The 17,891-nt window shown below is 47.2% G+C and overlaps 1 protein-coding gene across 4 annotated transcripts in view; it reads right to left on the bottom strand.

The window, feature by feature from the left end:
- LOC112576777 (b(0,+)-type amino acid transporter 1-like) overlaps positions 1-16,836 on the bottom strand; it is a 28,859-nt gene extending 12,023 nt beyond the window's left edge. Inside the window, exons 1-4 of one of the 4 annotated variants that reach the window (XM_025259488.1) lie at positions 16,223-16,836; positions 12,718-13,140; positions 2,929-3,114; positions 2,263-2,364 (exon numbers count right to left, since the gene is read on the bottom strand). In XM_025259488.1, coding sequence (XP_025115273.1) covers positions 2,263-2,364; positions 2,929-3,085 — 259 coding nt within the window. In that variant the 5' untranslated portion in view covers positions 3,086-3,114; positions 12,718-13,140; positions 16,223-16,836. Of the gene's footprint in view, positions 1-2,262; positions 2,365-2,928; positions 3,115-4,303; positions 4,659-12,717; positions 13,141-13,337; positions 13,541-13,896; positions 14,193-16,222 lie in introns of those variants that run through there. The other 3 variants (XM_025259485.1, XM_025259487.1, XM_025259484.1) reach the window with 3 other exon arrangements.
- Positions 16,837-17,891: the final 1,055 nt, after the last annotated feature.

Here is a 17,891-nt window from a genome sequence, read left to right as displayed (position 1 = left end):
TACAAGTTAATGCTTTGAAATGACACATCAGTGGTAGTATTATACTAGTATAGGACTACACATAGCACTGAGTACAATAGCAGTGTACTGTCTGGCTGTGAAATACTTATTCCACTGGAATGAATGAAATCAGATGATATCCATCATGCGAATGCAGTGTCAAGACAAGTTGCTTTGCTTCTGTTATCCCCATCTGATGACCATTAATTAGGCCCTGCATTAAAAATATTCACACCTACCATGCCCTGTGCCTGCTTACTAACAAGCAGAAAAACATGCTGTAAATGGAAGAGCCCTCTTGTTACCATGGCAGGGCAAGTGTGGAGAGAAGCTTAACTACCAACATCTCACATTGTGGAAAACAACCCATAAACACCTGGTGAACACAGGTAATGTCAAGAAAACAAAGGCTAAAAATTTCACTTGCATTGTAACATGATGCCGCCATCTGAATGCCAACCCTCTTAACTTGCTGTAAATTGCAATCATATTATCTTGCAGCTGCTTTAATCTCTGCACAAGTACAGGAGAAAGTGTACGTCCACTCTGCATAGTGAATAAAGCTGTGTTCAGCACTATACAGGACTATTCCCAGCAAGATAATGCACAAAAATCTTTCCTGCCCATGGCTTGAATGAGGCATCTCGCTAGCGCAAGGTATATAGCCATGTTTAGCACCCACAGATTCTGAGAGCTCTGGGCACAAGTTCTTGATTCCTTTCCACAAAAACTGTCTTGCTGGCCTGCCCCTTCACTTACATACTTTTGATTGCAAGTGATTAAAGCTGACTTTGTTTAATCACCCCATGACAGTTCAAGTTGTGAAACTGCTGCTATCAGCTAAATGCTAAAAATGTAGCATACTGTGGTGATGTACATACTGTCTTGCAAAATAAGTTGTAAGTTTTGAAATGGAGAAAAATCACTAACATGAGAGACATCCACAAAAGACACAATATGGAAAATCTCCCCCCTCCCTCCAGCCTGTGTTCACCAGGGTTACACACACCTGTCACCACTAACACAGAGACCCAGAGTTACTCTAAACTCACTTTTGAAGTCATCAAAGCCAAGTGACTGAGCACAGAAGTGTGCCTGGTGTCTCAGACTGCTCTCAACTCAGAGGGGGGGGGCACTCTCTGTCTTATTACTACATACACACACCCCTGCCCCCCCTTCCCAGCCATCAAACAGGTGAGTGGATGGGTGAGCAGGTGAGGACTAGGGTGAGCCTGCTGGGAGATAAACCTGAAGGAGAGATGGGCCAGCACTGGGCGTGTACTTACATTGGTGCACCTTGCATGAGGCCAGGGCTTAGGTCTGAGGTTGGACGAGCCACAGACCGTCACCAGGCCCCTGCCAGTGTCACACTGACATACTGTCACATCACCAGCGTGTGGCAGCAGCAAGAGACAACAACGATGCGCCAGGTGGAGGCCTTTCATGAAACAGGTGGAATGAGCACACACCCCACAAGACAGGTGGTACCACCTGAATAGCACAGAAAGAGGCAAAACATGTGGATTAAATGGACAGGACCCCTAGGGAGTCCCATCCCAACATAACAACATTATAAATATTAGGTACATGCACAAAGCCAAATAACCAGCCAGCTCCTGACATGTACTGCAGCAAGAATGCAATCTTATTCACTTATGAATTGTTCTGTGTCATTCTTAGTCCAGGTTCATCTCCTCAAAAGAGGAAAATCTTTGACGACTTCAGTGAGCAGCTTCATTTGACCAAAGTATTCACAATATTTAGACTAAATTAACTGAGAAGGTTCAAGAGCAGGCTGATTACAGGTAGGTGAAGAAAAAGAAGTAAAGGCTTCATGCAAATATTGTGACATCATGTCCTGCACAGTCATTTCTGCAAAGTGAAATAAAACAGTTTTCAGTTGGACAGCCTGTTGCTCACTCGGACTCTTGCTAAAGGATATGATGCCATGTACAAACATGTCTACATCTCACTACAATCAGCTTGATCACACACCAACCACAAACAGTTTTTGTCCCACCAAGATCCCTATATGTACTCATTAAAATACACACACACTCGCGCATATGCACACACACACTCGCGCATATGCACACACACACACACACAAACAAACATGCACGCACACAAATACATCACACATATAAAATAATGCATTTATGCATATAAGTAAATGAGAGAATGCTCATGGTTAAAAAAGCTATTCACAATGATGAGGAGAGAACTTTATCTGTTGATGACAGATGAAGTTGTCTCCCTTACCAAACAAGGAGATGACTCCGCAGCTAACCCAAATGACCAGACTGAGTCCAATGGATCCACATCCTGCCAGCACTCCCTTTGGAGACACGAAGATGCCTGACCCTACACAGAGTAAGCACCAACCCTTTAGGACATATGCTACAACAGTGACAGCAAGTAAGTCATTGCTGCCAATAGTAACAGCCATCACCACATTCAAGGAAACAAAGCAACTATATCTATATCTCTGTAGGATGTGATATTCAGTTTGGATGTCCTCCAAAGGAATATCAGCATCTCACTTTGTTTACAGAGAGAAAATGGCATGATCAGGAGATCACCTACAGTCTGCTTCTTCTACCTGTAAAATCTGTTAGAGAAGACAGAATCAGAAGAACTAGCACAGTGTAACACCTAGCATGTGGACAAGGTGTAACTCCTAGTATGCAAACCAGGTAACCCCTAGTAGGTGGAAAAGATTTTTCTAAGATCTTTATGAAGCTTCAATTTGCATGGACAGATTTTTAAACTAGAGGTTAAGCAAGAATGTCTTAAGTGCACAATGTTGGAGGCTGCACTAAAATGAATTTCTTTGGTTTTTTTTTAAATAAGACCAGCTATTAGGCATGATAAAGATGTTTATTTAACAAGTATTTTAATAAGCAAAGAAACAGAAAATGACCTTACCGATCATGGTGCCCACAATTAACGCAGTTCCACCCATCAATCCCAGCCGCTTCTTCATCTGCACTGTCTTTGACTCTTCAACCACCACAGGACTGCCAGAGGCACTGTCCATGGCTAGTGGTGCAGAGTAGCCATTTGGCAGCTGATGGGGAGCCATCCTGGGGGTCAGGACTGGACTTTCTGGTTCTGTATACACATCCAACCACAGACAACACACACACACACTGCTTTATTTATAAGATAAATAAAAAAATTAACTACAGAACATTACTAAACACCACAAAGACAAAGTACAGTCGCAGAAATGTCATTTCCGGTTATAACAGATGCTTTGAGGTTTTGGAAGAAATCTGAAAGAATATGTTCACTCTACTCCTATTCTTGCAATAAGTGACCCTGTCATGCAGTCTGCAACACACTCTATGCCAGTACAGGAAATAATCACTAGAATTAGGACAAAGATTTGCTCCTGAAAAATGAGCTGGACAAATCTGGAAATGTGTTCTTCTACTACAGATAAATGCAGAGTCCCTATTATCATTTCTTAACACTGACACAACATTTATATGTGCAACTCAAATAAAGGTTTCTCCAACATATGGGTAAACAGGGATGTGCCTAGGGGCAGGCAGACGAGGAATCTGCCCCATGCTTTTGATTAAAATTGTGGCATCGAGGGCCCTGCACATACCCCATGCCTTGGGAGCTAATGGGCCTGCACACAGTGCACGCTAACATACTCTTCTTTTCACACAGAAGGGTACTTGTGTGTTTTTGTTACTGAATTTGATGGCAAACAGACGACTGTTTACCTGGTAGGCATTTAAAAATGTAACTTCACTTCTATGTAACTCATGCTACTGGCAGAATATGTGCTTGCTGTTAACATCGCTATCAAGTGTTCCCTCTCTCTTTGCTTTCAAGATTTGCGTTTTGTTGAAACATCATTTATTCGTTAGGTTCCTTTGATAAGTATGCAGATGTTTGCCAAGATCAAAAGTGGGCGGTAGTAGGAATGGAGATAGGTGGGCTGACAAGACTCGATGTACATGTAGCATGGAGGCCATCATGGGTAGTTGCAACAAATATCAATAATAAACCCACACCTCAACAAGAAAGACACATCACTGGTCATCTTGCTAGTGTTCTGCCTCTGTCAACTTCTACCAGATCAACTGCCAGCCACGATCCCTGTAATGTGATGGTGGATGCAGTCAGCGAGAAGCAGGCAAGTTGACAGATGATGCAATGAGGGTGGACCTTCTGTGTACCTGGTGCATGTGTGCGAGTGTTGAGGGAGGGTTGTCAGGACAGGTTTCAAGAACACAGACGATATGACAGAGCTGTCGACAAGCAGAAAAGTCGGGCGACTCACCAATCAGGGAATACCTATTCATGCTGAAGACTTATTGACGGGCAAGCAGTCTGTCTCCCCGAATCCCAGCCTTGTTGGTGTTTGGCGTGTGAGCGGCGGCGTCGTGGTGTCAGGTCGTCTGTGTGAGTCAGTGACGACGTCAGGTAACAACGGCCACGGCAGGTCTCAAGGGCACAGAGGACGCCCCGCTCTCCCTGACCAAGCGCACCTTTGGCGAGTGCACAGGTTTGCAGGGACCGGCAAGCGGTTGGGGAGGTGGGTGGGGGGCCCTGCCCGTTGCGTCTGGCCCTTGCTGTGACGGAGGGCAGCGGTGTGGCTTGTGGCTACAGATTAACAGCCGTGCTGTCTTCCTCTTTTACACCCACTGTTTTGTTGCGTTAATCAGCCTGTCAACTGATATAGTGCTGCAGTGGGTAACTTGATCCTTACCATAATGTTTCAAAGATATCCTTCACCAGTTGCCTGCTTCACACCTGTATCAGCCCTAACCGTGACGTAAATGAAGACCGTGCTTCTGGCTTTAAATGAGCCTTTGCTATTTTTTCTCTCGTGTGCTCGGCATGTTAGCGCTCCACCGACAAACAAGATGGTGGAGGGGCATCTGTAAGGTGTTCCCAAAATACGTCAAACACCCATCCACCTGTTGTGGACGTCCTCCAGCCCCACCCCTCTAACCCCGAGTTCTCCTCCTGGGTAAACACGTGAGGCATGTCCAGACCGACTGTACTTCACGGTCATGCCGTGGGCACCAAGACAGGCTTCTGCTGTGCCAATCAGTCTCTCAGACTTGCATGCCGAGTATCACTGCATCCAAGCACATGGAACCATCTTGTTGTGACAGTTAGACGTCGGGAAGGAAAGTAGGAGTGTGTGTGTGTGGGAGGAGTTGCTCAGTTCCCGAGTGCAGGTGGCACTGAGTGTCAGAGACTACAGACCCATACTGTGCCATGGTTACTGTTGCTGGGTGTGTGTGTGTCAAGCGCATCCATCACAGTGGACGCCGCAGATCGGCGAGCTTGTTGAGTAGCCGGAGCACGTTGACGTCAGTCTCGGAGCCCGGTATGTGGTCTACGGCCGTCACACCAGCGCGTCATCGCTGGCGGTTGTGGTGGCCGCGGTGCACATGGGGCGACACACGCACACCACAAGGCGGGAGGCGTGACGAGAGGTCCTACAGGGGCAGATAAGCCAGGCCAGTGCACGGCGAGTGGCACGTGTGACGAGAGGTCAGGGGAGATAAGAGCAGCGAGGCCAGCGTTTGGCGACGTGGGAGGTGTGACGACAGTGGGGGGTGGGGGTGGGGAGATAACCAGGCGTGCACCGAGTCCTGCTGCTACTGTAGGTGACACCTCGCCGCCTCCACCTCCCCCCTCACACACGCACTGTGACAGTTACAGGATGTGCAGGGTGCCCTCCCCACACCACCCGCCCCACCCCGTGCCGTCGTCTAAAGACGAGATCAAAGTCCTCGATAAAAACCAACAGGTTCCTGTGAAAGGGGGAGCGGACTTGGGGGCACAGGCTACAGCACACACGTACATACACACCACAGGCTACACCACACACGTACATACACATCACAGGCTACACCACACACGTACATACACATCACAGGCTACACCACACACGTACATACACACCACAGGCTACAGCACACACGTACATACACACCACAGGCTACACCACACACGTACATACACATCACAGGCTACACCACACACGTACATACACATCACAGGCTACACCACACACGTACATACACACCACAGGCTACACCACACACGTACATACACACCAGTACATAAACATCACAGGCTACACCACACACGTACATACACACCAGTACATAAACATCACAGGCTACACCACACACGTACATACACACCAGTACATAAACATCACAGGCTACACCACACACGTACATACACACCAGTACATAAACATCACACAAAAGGCTCAACATACACACGATCTCGCCATGCTCGCTCTGTGCAACCTAAGACACGTGTCTTGCCCACTGGACCACTCTACACGTGCAGTCTGCCAACGGTATTAGGCTTTCGACGTTATATAAATAAATAATAATAAATGTTTAGAACAATGTACAAGAACACAAGAGAAGAACAGCTACATTTAGACCCACAGGGAAACTGCACAGCTGCTGGAGTCACTGGGCGCCTACTTGGCCACACGACCCGCGCCACAGTCACTTGAGCTGTCTATGAGGCTACAGAAATGAAGACAACCAGCCACCCACTGTCCCTCCACTCACTCCTGCTGATGTCACTGGGGTGGCGAGGGATCCGTCAGCAGCACTGGTCAGCTAACCATCCCAGTTTATGTTGCGATGTCAGCTGCACCCGAAATACAAGCGTGCGTGCCGTCTGCTAACCCGCTTCCCTCCGTCAAAGGTCGACAGGCGACAAAGGGTGCACCTTGTGGAGAACACCAGGGTGGGTGTGTCAGGGTAGGTGTGTCAGGGTAGGTGTGTCAGGGTAGGTGTGTCAGGAAGACCACAAGCGTGCAAGCCTAGCGTGTGTCCAGGCTTTGACGGAACATTCGGTCCACAATCAAAAAAGAGAGAAAAAAGAGTTTGTTGTGGTGAGACGCACAGCTTCACGAGGCTTTCTGTCCGCACACGAAGACTGGGTGACGTCAGTGAGGACTCGTGTCAGAGGAGGAGGCGGCGGCTATGAGGTCGAGGAAGGGTAGCTTCTTGTCCCAGTGTGTGAAAACTTGCACACAACACTCACAACACGCACACATGGCACACGCACACTAACAGCATGCACAAAGCACTAGGCAGGTTCTGACGTCACCTAACGGACCACTGCACGTGACGTCTCACCCAGTCTGGCAGCGCCTTACAACTGGCCACCGCGGTGGGGTGGGGTGGGATCCAATGCCGGCCGTCAGCGCCACAAGTCAACACCGGCACGAGAACGACACGCTGGCACCACCAAATACTCTCAGCCGCTGCGCCACCCACCCTACCCCTACCCCCTACCTCCACCAGTTCACCCACAGCCACGATGTGCAACACATATGTACTTGCATCCTCCGCTGCATCTTGCTGCACCCGGGGTGTACGAGAGTGTGCAGCAGGGAGAGTAGCGGCCCTCGGCTGTAGGTAAACAAGCTGTACATGCTGGGGTCCTGCTAGGGGAGCTGTCTCCCCACCCCACTCTCTAGACTCGAGACTGTTGGACTGGAAGGCATAGTAGCCCCTGACGTCACGACATAGCCACCAGTTCTGCCCGACAATAGCAAGGTACATTGCAGCAGGTCAGCACACGACAACAACCGCGACAACAAGCCACGTCACGCGAGTATACAGGTGGCGTGCAGGTAGCACACACGTGGCTTTGTGCAATAAGACTCCACCACACGTGTGTGTGTGCGTGTTCTACAGACACACGGCAGCGGACTTCACACGGCCATTGGCGTGAACAATATGCACAAGCGACTCTCTCGTCCTCCACCCCAACAGTTCTACTGTCTACATGGCCGTGGGACAGGTTCTCACAGGATCCTTTGCGACTGGCTGTGTATATACACAAAGCATATCCTGCCTAACCAACAAAAACAACAACAACAATAATAACAAAAGCTCCTCCCAAGCACTGGGGAGTAGGTAGTGTGAGGGTGTGACCCACGGCAAAATACAAGACCAACTACGCCACTAGGCGGTCAAGTGCCACCACAGCTGTGACCGACGACGACTTCAACAGTCTGGCACACTGCCAGCCTCTTTCTGACCTATAGGAAAGGTTTCCTCCTCCCCCACACACCCTCTATTTGTATAATAATCATGAACTCGTTATCAACACTGTACATCAATCACTTTTTACGTTCCTAACACTCGACATGTGCACGTCACGAGGCGGAGGGGACATGGTCTGTCTGCAAGGGTCAGTGTGGGGTCAGTGCACGTGAAATAAGCAGTGCTGACAACAGTCCACTGAATGTTGTTGTCCTTCCACCTCGTCTCTGGAGCAGGCAGGAGGGAAGTAAGCTTGGTGACGGCGAGCGGGAGGACATCAGTTTTGCCCAAACTGCTATCGGGAGGGTCAGGGTTGAGATGTCTTGCCTCTGCCCCAGGAGCGCGGGTGGTTGGAGTGTTCACACCCAGGAGAGGGCAGAGCCATCAATGTTATCGATTGTCCTCGTCCCAGCCGCCCACTGGTGTGCTGATGGTGTGTGTGACGGTGTGTGTGACGGTGTGCTGACGGTATGTGTGACGGTGTGTGTGACGGTGTGCTGACGGTGCGTATGACGGTGCGTGTGACGTGTGCTGACGGTGTGTGTGACGGTGTGCTGACGGTGTGTGTGACGGTGTGCTGACGGTGTGTGTGACGGTGTGCTGACGGTGTGTGTGACGGTGTGCTGACGGTGTGTATGACGGTGTGCTGACGGTGTGTGTGACGGTGTGCTGACGGTGTGTGTGACGGTGTGCTGACGGTGTGTGTGACGGTGTGCTGATGGTGCGTGTGACGGTGTGTGTGACGGTGTGCTGACGGTGTGTGTGACGGTGTGCTGATGGTGTGTGTGCTGACGGTGCGTGTGACGGTGTGCTGACGTGTGTGTGTGACGGTGTGCTGACGGTGTGTGTGACGGTGTGCTGACGGTGCGTGTGACGGTGTGCTGACGGTGTGTGTGACGGTGTGTGTGACGGTGTGCTGACGGTGTGTGTGACGGTGACGGTGTGTGATGGTGTGCTGACGGTGCGTGTGACGGTGTGCTGTGTGTGTGACGGTGTGTGTGATGGTGTGCTGACGGTGTGTGTGACGGTGTGTGTGACGGTGTGCTGACGGTGCGTGTGACGGTGTGCTGACGGTGTGTGTGACGTGTGCTGACGGTGTGTGTGACGTGTGCAGTGCCTCCCAGCCATCACCTGGGACTTGCACATCCTCAGGTAAAATTGTTGTTGAGATCTGCGAGTAGACGCTGGAGCTTTTACTGACGAGCAGCAACAGTCAGTGCACTTGTCAGCCTGGCATCTGATGTCCATGAATTATGTTTTGTGCATGTGAACCTGCATCACTGAAATGTTTTATAAGCTGTCACCATTGAATGTCCCAATCAGCCAATGGACCTTGGATGCCCCTCCAGTGAGGTCAGCGCCAACGATAGGGAGCAGCCTGCGTCCAACAGTAGTCAAGCGGGCGCAGGGAGGGTGGGGACTGCTGGGGGAGCGGATTGAAAGAGCATTTGAGAAAGTAGCCTAGGACTTCCTCGTGAAACTGCAGGTAAAATGAATTCTCCAAACGACTAGATTTTCTGTAGCAAAAAGGACCTTCACGTATGACTGCTATCTCAGATAGATATTACACCCACCCACCCACTATCACCATCACCCAAAAAACAACAAAAAACAAAAGACAAAAGTGACAGAATTGCTTTTTCCCGATAAAACCCAGAGCAGTCCTTGGGCATAAAACCGAATCTTAAAACTGAATATAGTGCACAACAAAAATAAGATACATGCAACTTTTGAGATTTATACTTAACCGATTGAATAAAAAAGCTTGTCTGGTCAAAAGGCATTTCCCACGAGTAGCCTCATTACCATCTGGCTATTTTGCTATGCCAGGACAATTTGGAAGTCTAACTCTCAGCACTATCCTGCATATCCTCCCATCATCTTCGTAAATTTGGGATGGAATAACGAATAAAGTTGGCAAGGAACATCCCCTCCATGACTCAAATAGCGCAAAGGGACCAGAAAATCAATGACTCCAGGGTAAGGTAAAAGTTCTCTCCTAACCTTTTCTGAGGTTGTTGGAGGGGAGAGATCAAGCTCAGAGACCACACTTTCTTTCCAGGGGGCAGTGGGGCAGCGATTTTTGTGAGGGAGGGAGATGTCCATCTTCTCTACCTCCCTGCCTTACCTTCCCTAATCCTCTATCGAGTCAGGTACCCATTCCCAACAACTGGATCCACCGGACACGTGGGGGCAGGAGAGGGGAGGGAAGGGAAAGAGAATCTCACTGCATCAAGGTATCAAGCCGTGTGCCTCTGAGTTAGGAATGCCAGTCCTCTAGCCACAGCTATTTGCTTGACAAGGAGGACCACTAAATGCCAGTGTTTTTACAGGCCTAGTCCCTTGCTCTCACTCTGCTTGACAAGTATCCTGAAGCAGTCTGGCCAATGATGATCCCCTATTCCCAGCTCACTGCCACAACACACATTTCAGCGGTTATAAATGGAGGTTTCAATGGGGCTCAAGCTAAGATGTAATTCATTTTTTTTCCATTCATAAAATGAATGCTGATGCCATGATAAGGAAGACATTAAAAATCGGAAAACACCGCAAATTCAGTTGTCATATAGTCTTAGTCTTGCCAAGAAAAAACTCACTGATGAAATCTGCAGTTGTCCTTCTACCCCTATCAGCTATAATGATGTACATTCTAAAACAAAACTAAAAAAACACATGCAGCAGGATGTAAGTACAGGGCCTGGGACTGTCAATGTACCCTGGGGCTGCTCTGACAGTGTCACAGTGCAGTGGTGTAGCTAGGACCTTTTTAAGTCTTAGCAATGCAGTGGTCTAGCTGGGACCCCTAGCAAAGACCTAGCAGTCAAGCACACTGGAGTCTTATCTACTTCCAGGTGCAGTTTTTATGCTCAAGACTGATCTTACCAGAGCATCCATTACAGGAAGGCAAAGATACTGACTAGGAAGAAAGTTGTGTGTTCACAGTCTCTACTAGAATGTAAGTCTAACTGCTGAAAAGATAGGAAGTGGTGTGCTGGAGTCACTCTCAAGGTCTTGACAATGCCCAGTGGGTGTGATTAATCCTCTGAGGGATCCTTGTTTTATAACGTACTGTCAGGTTGACTGAGTTCGCATCACATCTTGCTCTGGAGCTGACATGCATCAATATCATCAGCTAGCACCACCATGCGCTTTTCCTGGCCTGCCTTACAGCACTTTAAGCCAAAAACAACACCACAGATAAAAATTGGGGTTTATCTTACAACACTAGGCAAACACTCACCTGATTTAAGGTCTCACAATACATCAAGTCAAAACCATCTGTGAAACAGCCTGGCTTTCTAAGCATTTACTAAGCATGTGGTTTTACAAAAGAAAGATAAAAGTAGTACTACACAGTACATTTTGAGCACTGAGTTGCAGCAGAGAGAGAGATGGAAATTGGTTAGAACTTACTTGTATTTTCACTTTAAGGTGACGGATAGTGAATATTATTTTCCTAACTTTGAGATGCAAGAAAAATAATAGTTAATGATGGAAATGAAGTCAGTATGAGCTACACATCCAGACTGACTTGTAGCAGCACTAAGAAAGACTACTTGCTACTAATGACTGTGTCATGATAGGCAGTAATGAACGTTCTTGTCTGGACACACAACCTGGTCAAAACTTGATGCGATTTGGTGGGTGGGCAGTCAGAGTAGGAAAGGCTACCGACGATGGGACAATATGAAATATCTGCATCATTGTAACCCTGGTCTGATTAGAACTGATGGCTGTTTCCACAAATAATAAAGTCTTCAAAATGTGACAAGTGAGTGCTGAAAACATGTATCATATGGTATGTTGATGCACATAAAGTATATACCCCAACCTTTAAAACCAACAAGCCAAAAAATAGAAAACCAAACCTGAAGCATCTCTGTATTTTTGATAATATATAGAATACTATTTAATATTCCTTTAACATTTTAATCTTAATTAAATGCTTCCCATACAGATCAGTTCACAGTTCACTCCAGTACAGACCAGTTCACAGTCCACTCTAGGTTTCTCACCTAATGGTTTATTAGTTTATTAAATTAAAATATAGTTTCTCCTGTAGATTTCTTTATCTATAGTTTGACATATAACTTATGCCCAAAGCTTGAAAACTTAAATTCTTCTTCCCTTCAACAGAAGATAAGAACAACACAGAAATCGATGCTGATAACTTCCGACAACTCTACCATTCTCACAATTTATAACAACTTCATAACAACTTTATGATTCCACAAAACTTCTTAAGGGAAATCAGATTTATATAAAAATAAATAAGGACGGAACTAAAATTCTCACTTTTCATATAGTTTCAGCAAATTTATTTCCCCTTTTATTTCCTAACAAGAATCCAGTTACCTAGATGTTGTATATAATAATATCATTATCAATACTGCCTGTTCATTTATGTCTGGCATAATAATTCCAGCATATGGTGTTACCAAAACAATACACAAGAAGACACAGAAGCATGCAATGTAGACCAGTGGGTAATCAAATAAGACACAAATGGACTGAGAATGAGATTTTCTGAACACTGTAAGAAACAAGGTGTTATCTTTCAGTGTCAGATTTCAAATAATAAATTATCAATCTCACCCAAATGAAATAAAATTAGAAAATAAATTCTAAAGTAAGGAAGGCAGTTTCTTACCTTTCAATGTCACCTGTTTAGATGACTACAACTTGCTGTTGTTGTTCTGGAAGATAAAGTTCAAAGTCGGCACCTGCGTCTTGCTATGGATATGCACTGTATTCACTTTGTGTCACTGCTTACAGTAGATCAGACACTGCCATGCTATGAACTGTAATTCACTTTGCGTTACTGCTTACAGTAGATCAGTCATTGCCAGGAATGGTAAAATCATAAAACTTCTGGCTTTATACCAGCACTGCTTGATACCAATGCTGTAGTTATATAAAAGTTCAGACTATCAGGCCGACAGCTATACAGTCCGGCAAAAGCTGGCGAAGAATATCTGACATGCTCCAAAGCAGAAAATATGTCTTGTGTGAAAATTTAATAATACACATGGCCCAAACTGATGTAGTCTTTCCCAAAACGCTTGACAGACACCTGCAACAATGAAAAGCCATGTGCTGACTTAGTGAAGATAGTAACAATTTAAAAATATTCAACTGATTATACATTCTCATATGATGCTTTGTACCACATGTATCTGAAAACTGTGCGCTGATGAAATACCACCTTCTTAAAAGCATGGTACATGCAGCACTAATCCCACACATTTTTATCTAAATGGGATCAGACACCTAATTAACATCCAGGTTCCTGTCTCAGCTGATGTTGTGCATGGCTATGACTTCCACCGCTTGAAAGTGTCCTTAACCATCCATCTGAACTGAACATTCCCCTACAGGTCTGTTGTAAATATGCTGTGGTGACTGCTCCTGTGGTGACTGCTCCTGTGGTGATTGCTGCAGTTTTTATAGCATTGCGACTGCGACTGCGACTGCTGTCCGCTGCGCCTGTACTCGCCTGCGGCTCTGGCACCGACGATGGCACGCGCCGTGATCCCATGCGGCACTGGGCTTTCCGCTGCTTTGTTCGCTGTTAGCTCAAACAGATGGACTGAAATGGCCAGGAAGGTTCTGTAATCTGCTATTCCCCCACCACCCCATTCGTTTCCACCATTAACGATGACAATCCCGATGTTAGCTAGCTAACGAGGACGAAGCCGATAATATTATGATGTCATTGCTGATGATAATGGCGCTCACACGATCAATGCATGGCGACATCAAGCATACGCGAGAAGAAATTGAATCTAACTAGAAAAGCTGATGTCTGTGGGTATCAGCGAGTCCTTACTCGAGTAGCATCGTCCAAGTCGCGGACGTCTAGAGTTCGCGGTGCAAGTCGCTTCCACTGCAAGCCGCCGACACCAGCAGACGACAACTTGACCCCGTGTCAACCTACTGCGAGGTCGAGGACGAGCACTGAGGCAAGAGTTGGAAATAACCAGGCTGAGGAGCTCAACAAGAAAGTGATCTTCGCCGGTGGAGGCTGGGGCTGCAGGAAATCAATAGAATGTCAAGTCACAGACCGGCCGCCACACGAGCTGCAGACGATGATGAAACCGGAAGACAACCTCCAACTATTCACGCATGCGCATGAGCAAGTGGCGGTGACCCCAGGGAGCCGTGACCTCTGACGGCAAAGTATTATTGTTGTTATTACTTTTATTACATTCGTGCAGCGCATTCCCCGTGTGGGCGTGCGTGTCATGCGCTGTACACAAAAGCCTAGCAACAGGGTGTCCAAGCAACTCAAGTGTCGGCAAACAGACGACACCAGCGATGAGTGATGGAGGCTGACAATTGTTAATATTCATTAATATTCTGATTATCAACATGTTTCTCAACGACAGGATCAGGCGGGATTTGAACGTGGACACATTTCGATGAGAAAGGGGAAAATGATTCCAAACTGTGGGGCCTGAAAAAGAAAAAGAGGATCTGCCGACTGTAAGAGGCGGGTGGAGATGGAAGAGAGAAGAGCCGTGTAAACAGGAGACAAATAATTATTTAAATATTAAATATTTTATATCTCCACACAACTCACACAACACGAGGACTGAACAAGTACCGCTATCCTGTCGTGCTGGTGGTGGGTGCTGTTATTTGCTTTTATTTCAAAACCACATTGCATGTCCTTAGAACTCTTTACACTAGTTGAGGTTAACTGCAATCAACTGTCATTGTCACCTGCAATCTTCTGTCAACTGGGAGCCACATCCTCACTCTGTCTGTCTTCTGCTGACATCTACAAGTGGCCGCTTGTATACAACGATCGTGGATATGTTGCCACACATAACAACAGCTATGGCGTGTGTAGTTAACACCCTCTTACAAATAAGTATAATAATAATTTACTGTAGGTGCCTGAGTGAGAGAGGGAGAGCCTTGTGATCAACTATTGCACATCCTCTTACAAATAATAAATTACTGTAATAACCTGAGTGAGAGAGAGAGCCTTGTGATCAACTATTGCACATCCTCTTACAAATAATAAATTACTGTAAAAGCCTGAGCAACAGAGAGAGAGCCTTGTAATCAACTATTGCACATCCTCTTACTAATAATAAATTACTGTAAAAACCTGAGTGAGAGAGAGAGAGCCTTGTAATCAACTATTGCACATCCTCTTACAAATAATAAATTACTGTAAAAACCTGAGTGAGAGAGAGAGAGCCTTGTAATCAACTATTGCACATCCTCTTACAAATAATAAATTACTGTAAAAACCTGAGTGAGAGAGAGAGAGCCTTGTAATCAACTATTGCACATCCTCTTACAAATAATAAATTACTGTAAAAACCTGAGCAACAGAGAGAGCCTTGTAATCAACTATTGGCCCACATGTTCAACTGGAAAGAGCATGCACACGACTGTAGGTAGCATCCACCCGTACATGTTGAAGTGCCTGATGGGTTTATTCAAATTTGCTTGTAAGTGCCTGAGGAATTGAGTGAGCTAGCTCAACACAGAGACTGACAGGAAGAGGACATGTTTATCGGATGTGAATGGCTCAACACAAAACTCATCAAGTGCACGTGTAACCCTGCTGCACTCGTCTTTCTCACCTGTAAACACCGCAGTTCAGAAAAGGTGAACTTTGCACTGCGGCCTAGTGCAGACCACACGCGGCATGTACACAGCTGCACGGTCACAGATACACAGCTGCATGGTCACAGGTACACAGCTGCACGGTCACACAGATACACAACTACACAGCTGTATGGTCACACAGATACACAGCTGCACGGTCCCACAGCTACACGGTTACACAGCTGTACGGTCACACAGATACACAACTACACAGCTGCACGGTTACACAGCTGCACGGTCACACAGATACACAGCTACACAGCTGTACGGTCACACAGATACACAGCTGCACGGTCACACAGATACACAGCTACACAGCTGTACGGTCACACAGATACACAGCTGCACGGTCACACAGATACACAACTACACAGCTGCACGGTCACACAGATACACAGCTACACGGTTACACAGCTGCACGGTCACACAGCTACACGGTTACACAGCTGCACGGTCACACAGATACACACCTACACACCTACACGGTCACACAGCTACACAGCTACAGCAAGGCCTGAGCTACTGACCGTTTGCAACGCTCCATGTGGCCATCCTCTGGCGACCCACGCCATGCGTCACTTCCGTTTTGCCCCCCGGGGAGTTAAAGGTCGACTTTCCCAGCAAGTCCCTGACAGTCTTGAGCCCGACTCACATGTGTCATGGGGCGTCCAGCTGCTGCAGGAGGAGGACACCCCTTGAAGCTGTTAGCCCCGAGAGAAACGCCAGCAGACAACAAATGCCGACAGTCCGGGTACAAGCCGCGGAGCAGTGGCTGCAAGTCGGGTGCTCCTAGCTCCGTGACATTGAAATCACCTGTAGTCAGGATAATCCACCCAATGCCTCCCCTGGAATGCCAAGTACCCGGACGGCAAAAATCCAGAGAAAAATGCAAAAAGCTCCGCCCCCCCAGAAGCACCCGACGCAGAATGGTGATTTCTGGTTGTGAAACAACAGGCCGGGTGTGACGGGAGGCAGGGGGAGGGGTGGCAAGGCAATCGTGACATGCGCACGAGAAGACAGAACAACAGTGGCACTAACGGCCCGCCCTCTGCACCCACATCCTCGCTCACCCAAGGATGTAGATGGGGATGCACCCTCCTGCTCATACCTGCAGCCCAGCCGACTGTGCACCCTCACCCCGCACTCTTTTTTTTTTTTTTTGTCTCTGCTTTTCTCTACTTTCTTGCTCTTCTGCTGCAGCTCCTCCATTGCCGTGCTACCTCAGGGTGGATTCTCTCCCAGCTTTACTCTACCCGAGCTCCCCTCCCCAAGTGACTAATGCACCAACATGCATGTCTTGTATACACTGAGATGTAAACCTGTCATGGCAGACTCACCTTCGTCCTCAGCCTGCTGTTGGTCCAGCGTTTGGACATCTGCGGTGATAAGGCTACCCAGAGACCCTCACTTCCGACCTGAGTTCACCAGCCACGTGGATGTGAAACAGGAACAGGGTAGCGAGCACCAGAAGGGAAAATACTCAGAAATCAGCAGCAAATGATTTCTTGCAAGCAATGAACATTTGCTCTGATCTTCCCTCCTCTCCAGTGTTTAGAAGGCAGGTACCCGAGTCCAGTGCATGCAAAGCTCACAGTGTTTAGAAGGCAGGTAGCCGAGTCCAGTGCATGCAAAGCTCGCATCGTCCATAATGCCAGTTATGCCACCCGTCATCAGCTGGCACGTTTTCAATACCCTTAGACCAAGGACACTGTACAGCCTGCGATGTTTCCCTTGGGGTGGAGTGAAGACAGAAGGAAGCAAGTCTCTTGTGAAAAGCCTCTTGCTGTCCTGTAGAAGTCCTCTCGCGGCCTGGAGTGGCGGCCTCTGTCGGATGTCCCGAAAACTTTCCTTCAGGAGAAGAAATGTCTTTCACAGGACTATTTCTCCGATTCCTCTGATGACCTTTAAAAACGAACTGATGAAAACAAACTTCGTGGACAAGACAGAGAGGCTTTGGTGGTTGAAGCCAGTGACTCCTCATCAAGCAAACAAAGGAGGTTAAGCTTTCAAATTCTGCTGAAATAGCTTTGAGAGTTAAATATTCATTTTTAAATTAATTCCATTTAAAATTTCTTTTATCTGAATTTTCCTGTGGATAATGTCTCCTCTTGTAAGTCTGACATTTGCATTCTTGTCTTCATTCTGTCCCTGAGGGCGGGTGTGAGGCCTGATCAGTAAAGTGAGGATCGGGTATCA

Source organism: Pomacea canaliculata, linkage group LG12, assembly GCF_003073045.1.
Source record: "Pomacea canaliculata isolate SZHN2017 linkage group LG12, ASM307304v1, whole genome shotgun sequence".
Classification (NCBI taxonomy): Eukaryota; Metazoa; Mollusca; class Gastropoda; order Architaenioglossa; family Ampullariidae; genus Pomacea; species Pomacea canaliculata.
The sequence above is the reverse complement of the archived record's forward strand: the minus strand, read 5'-3'. Positions and strand labels throughout refer to the sequence as shown.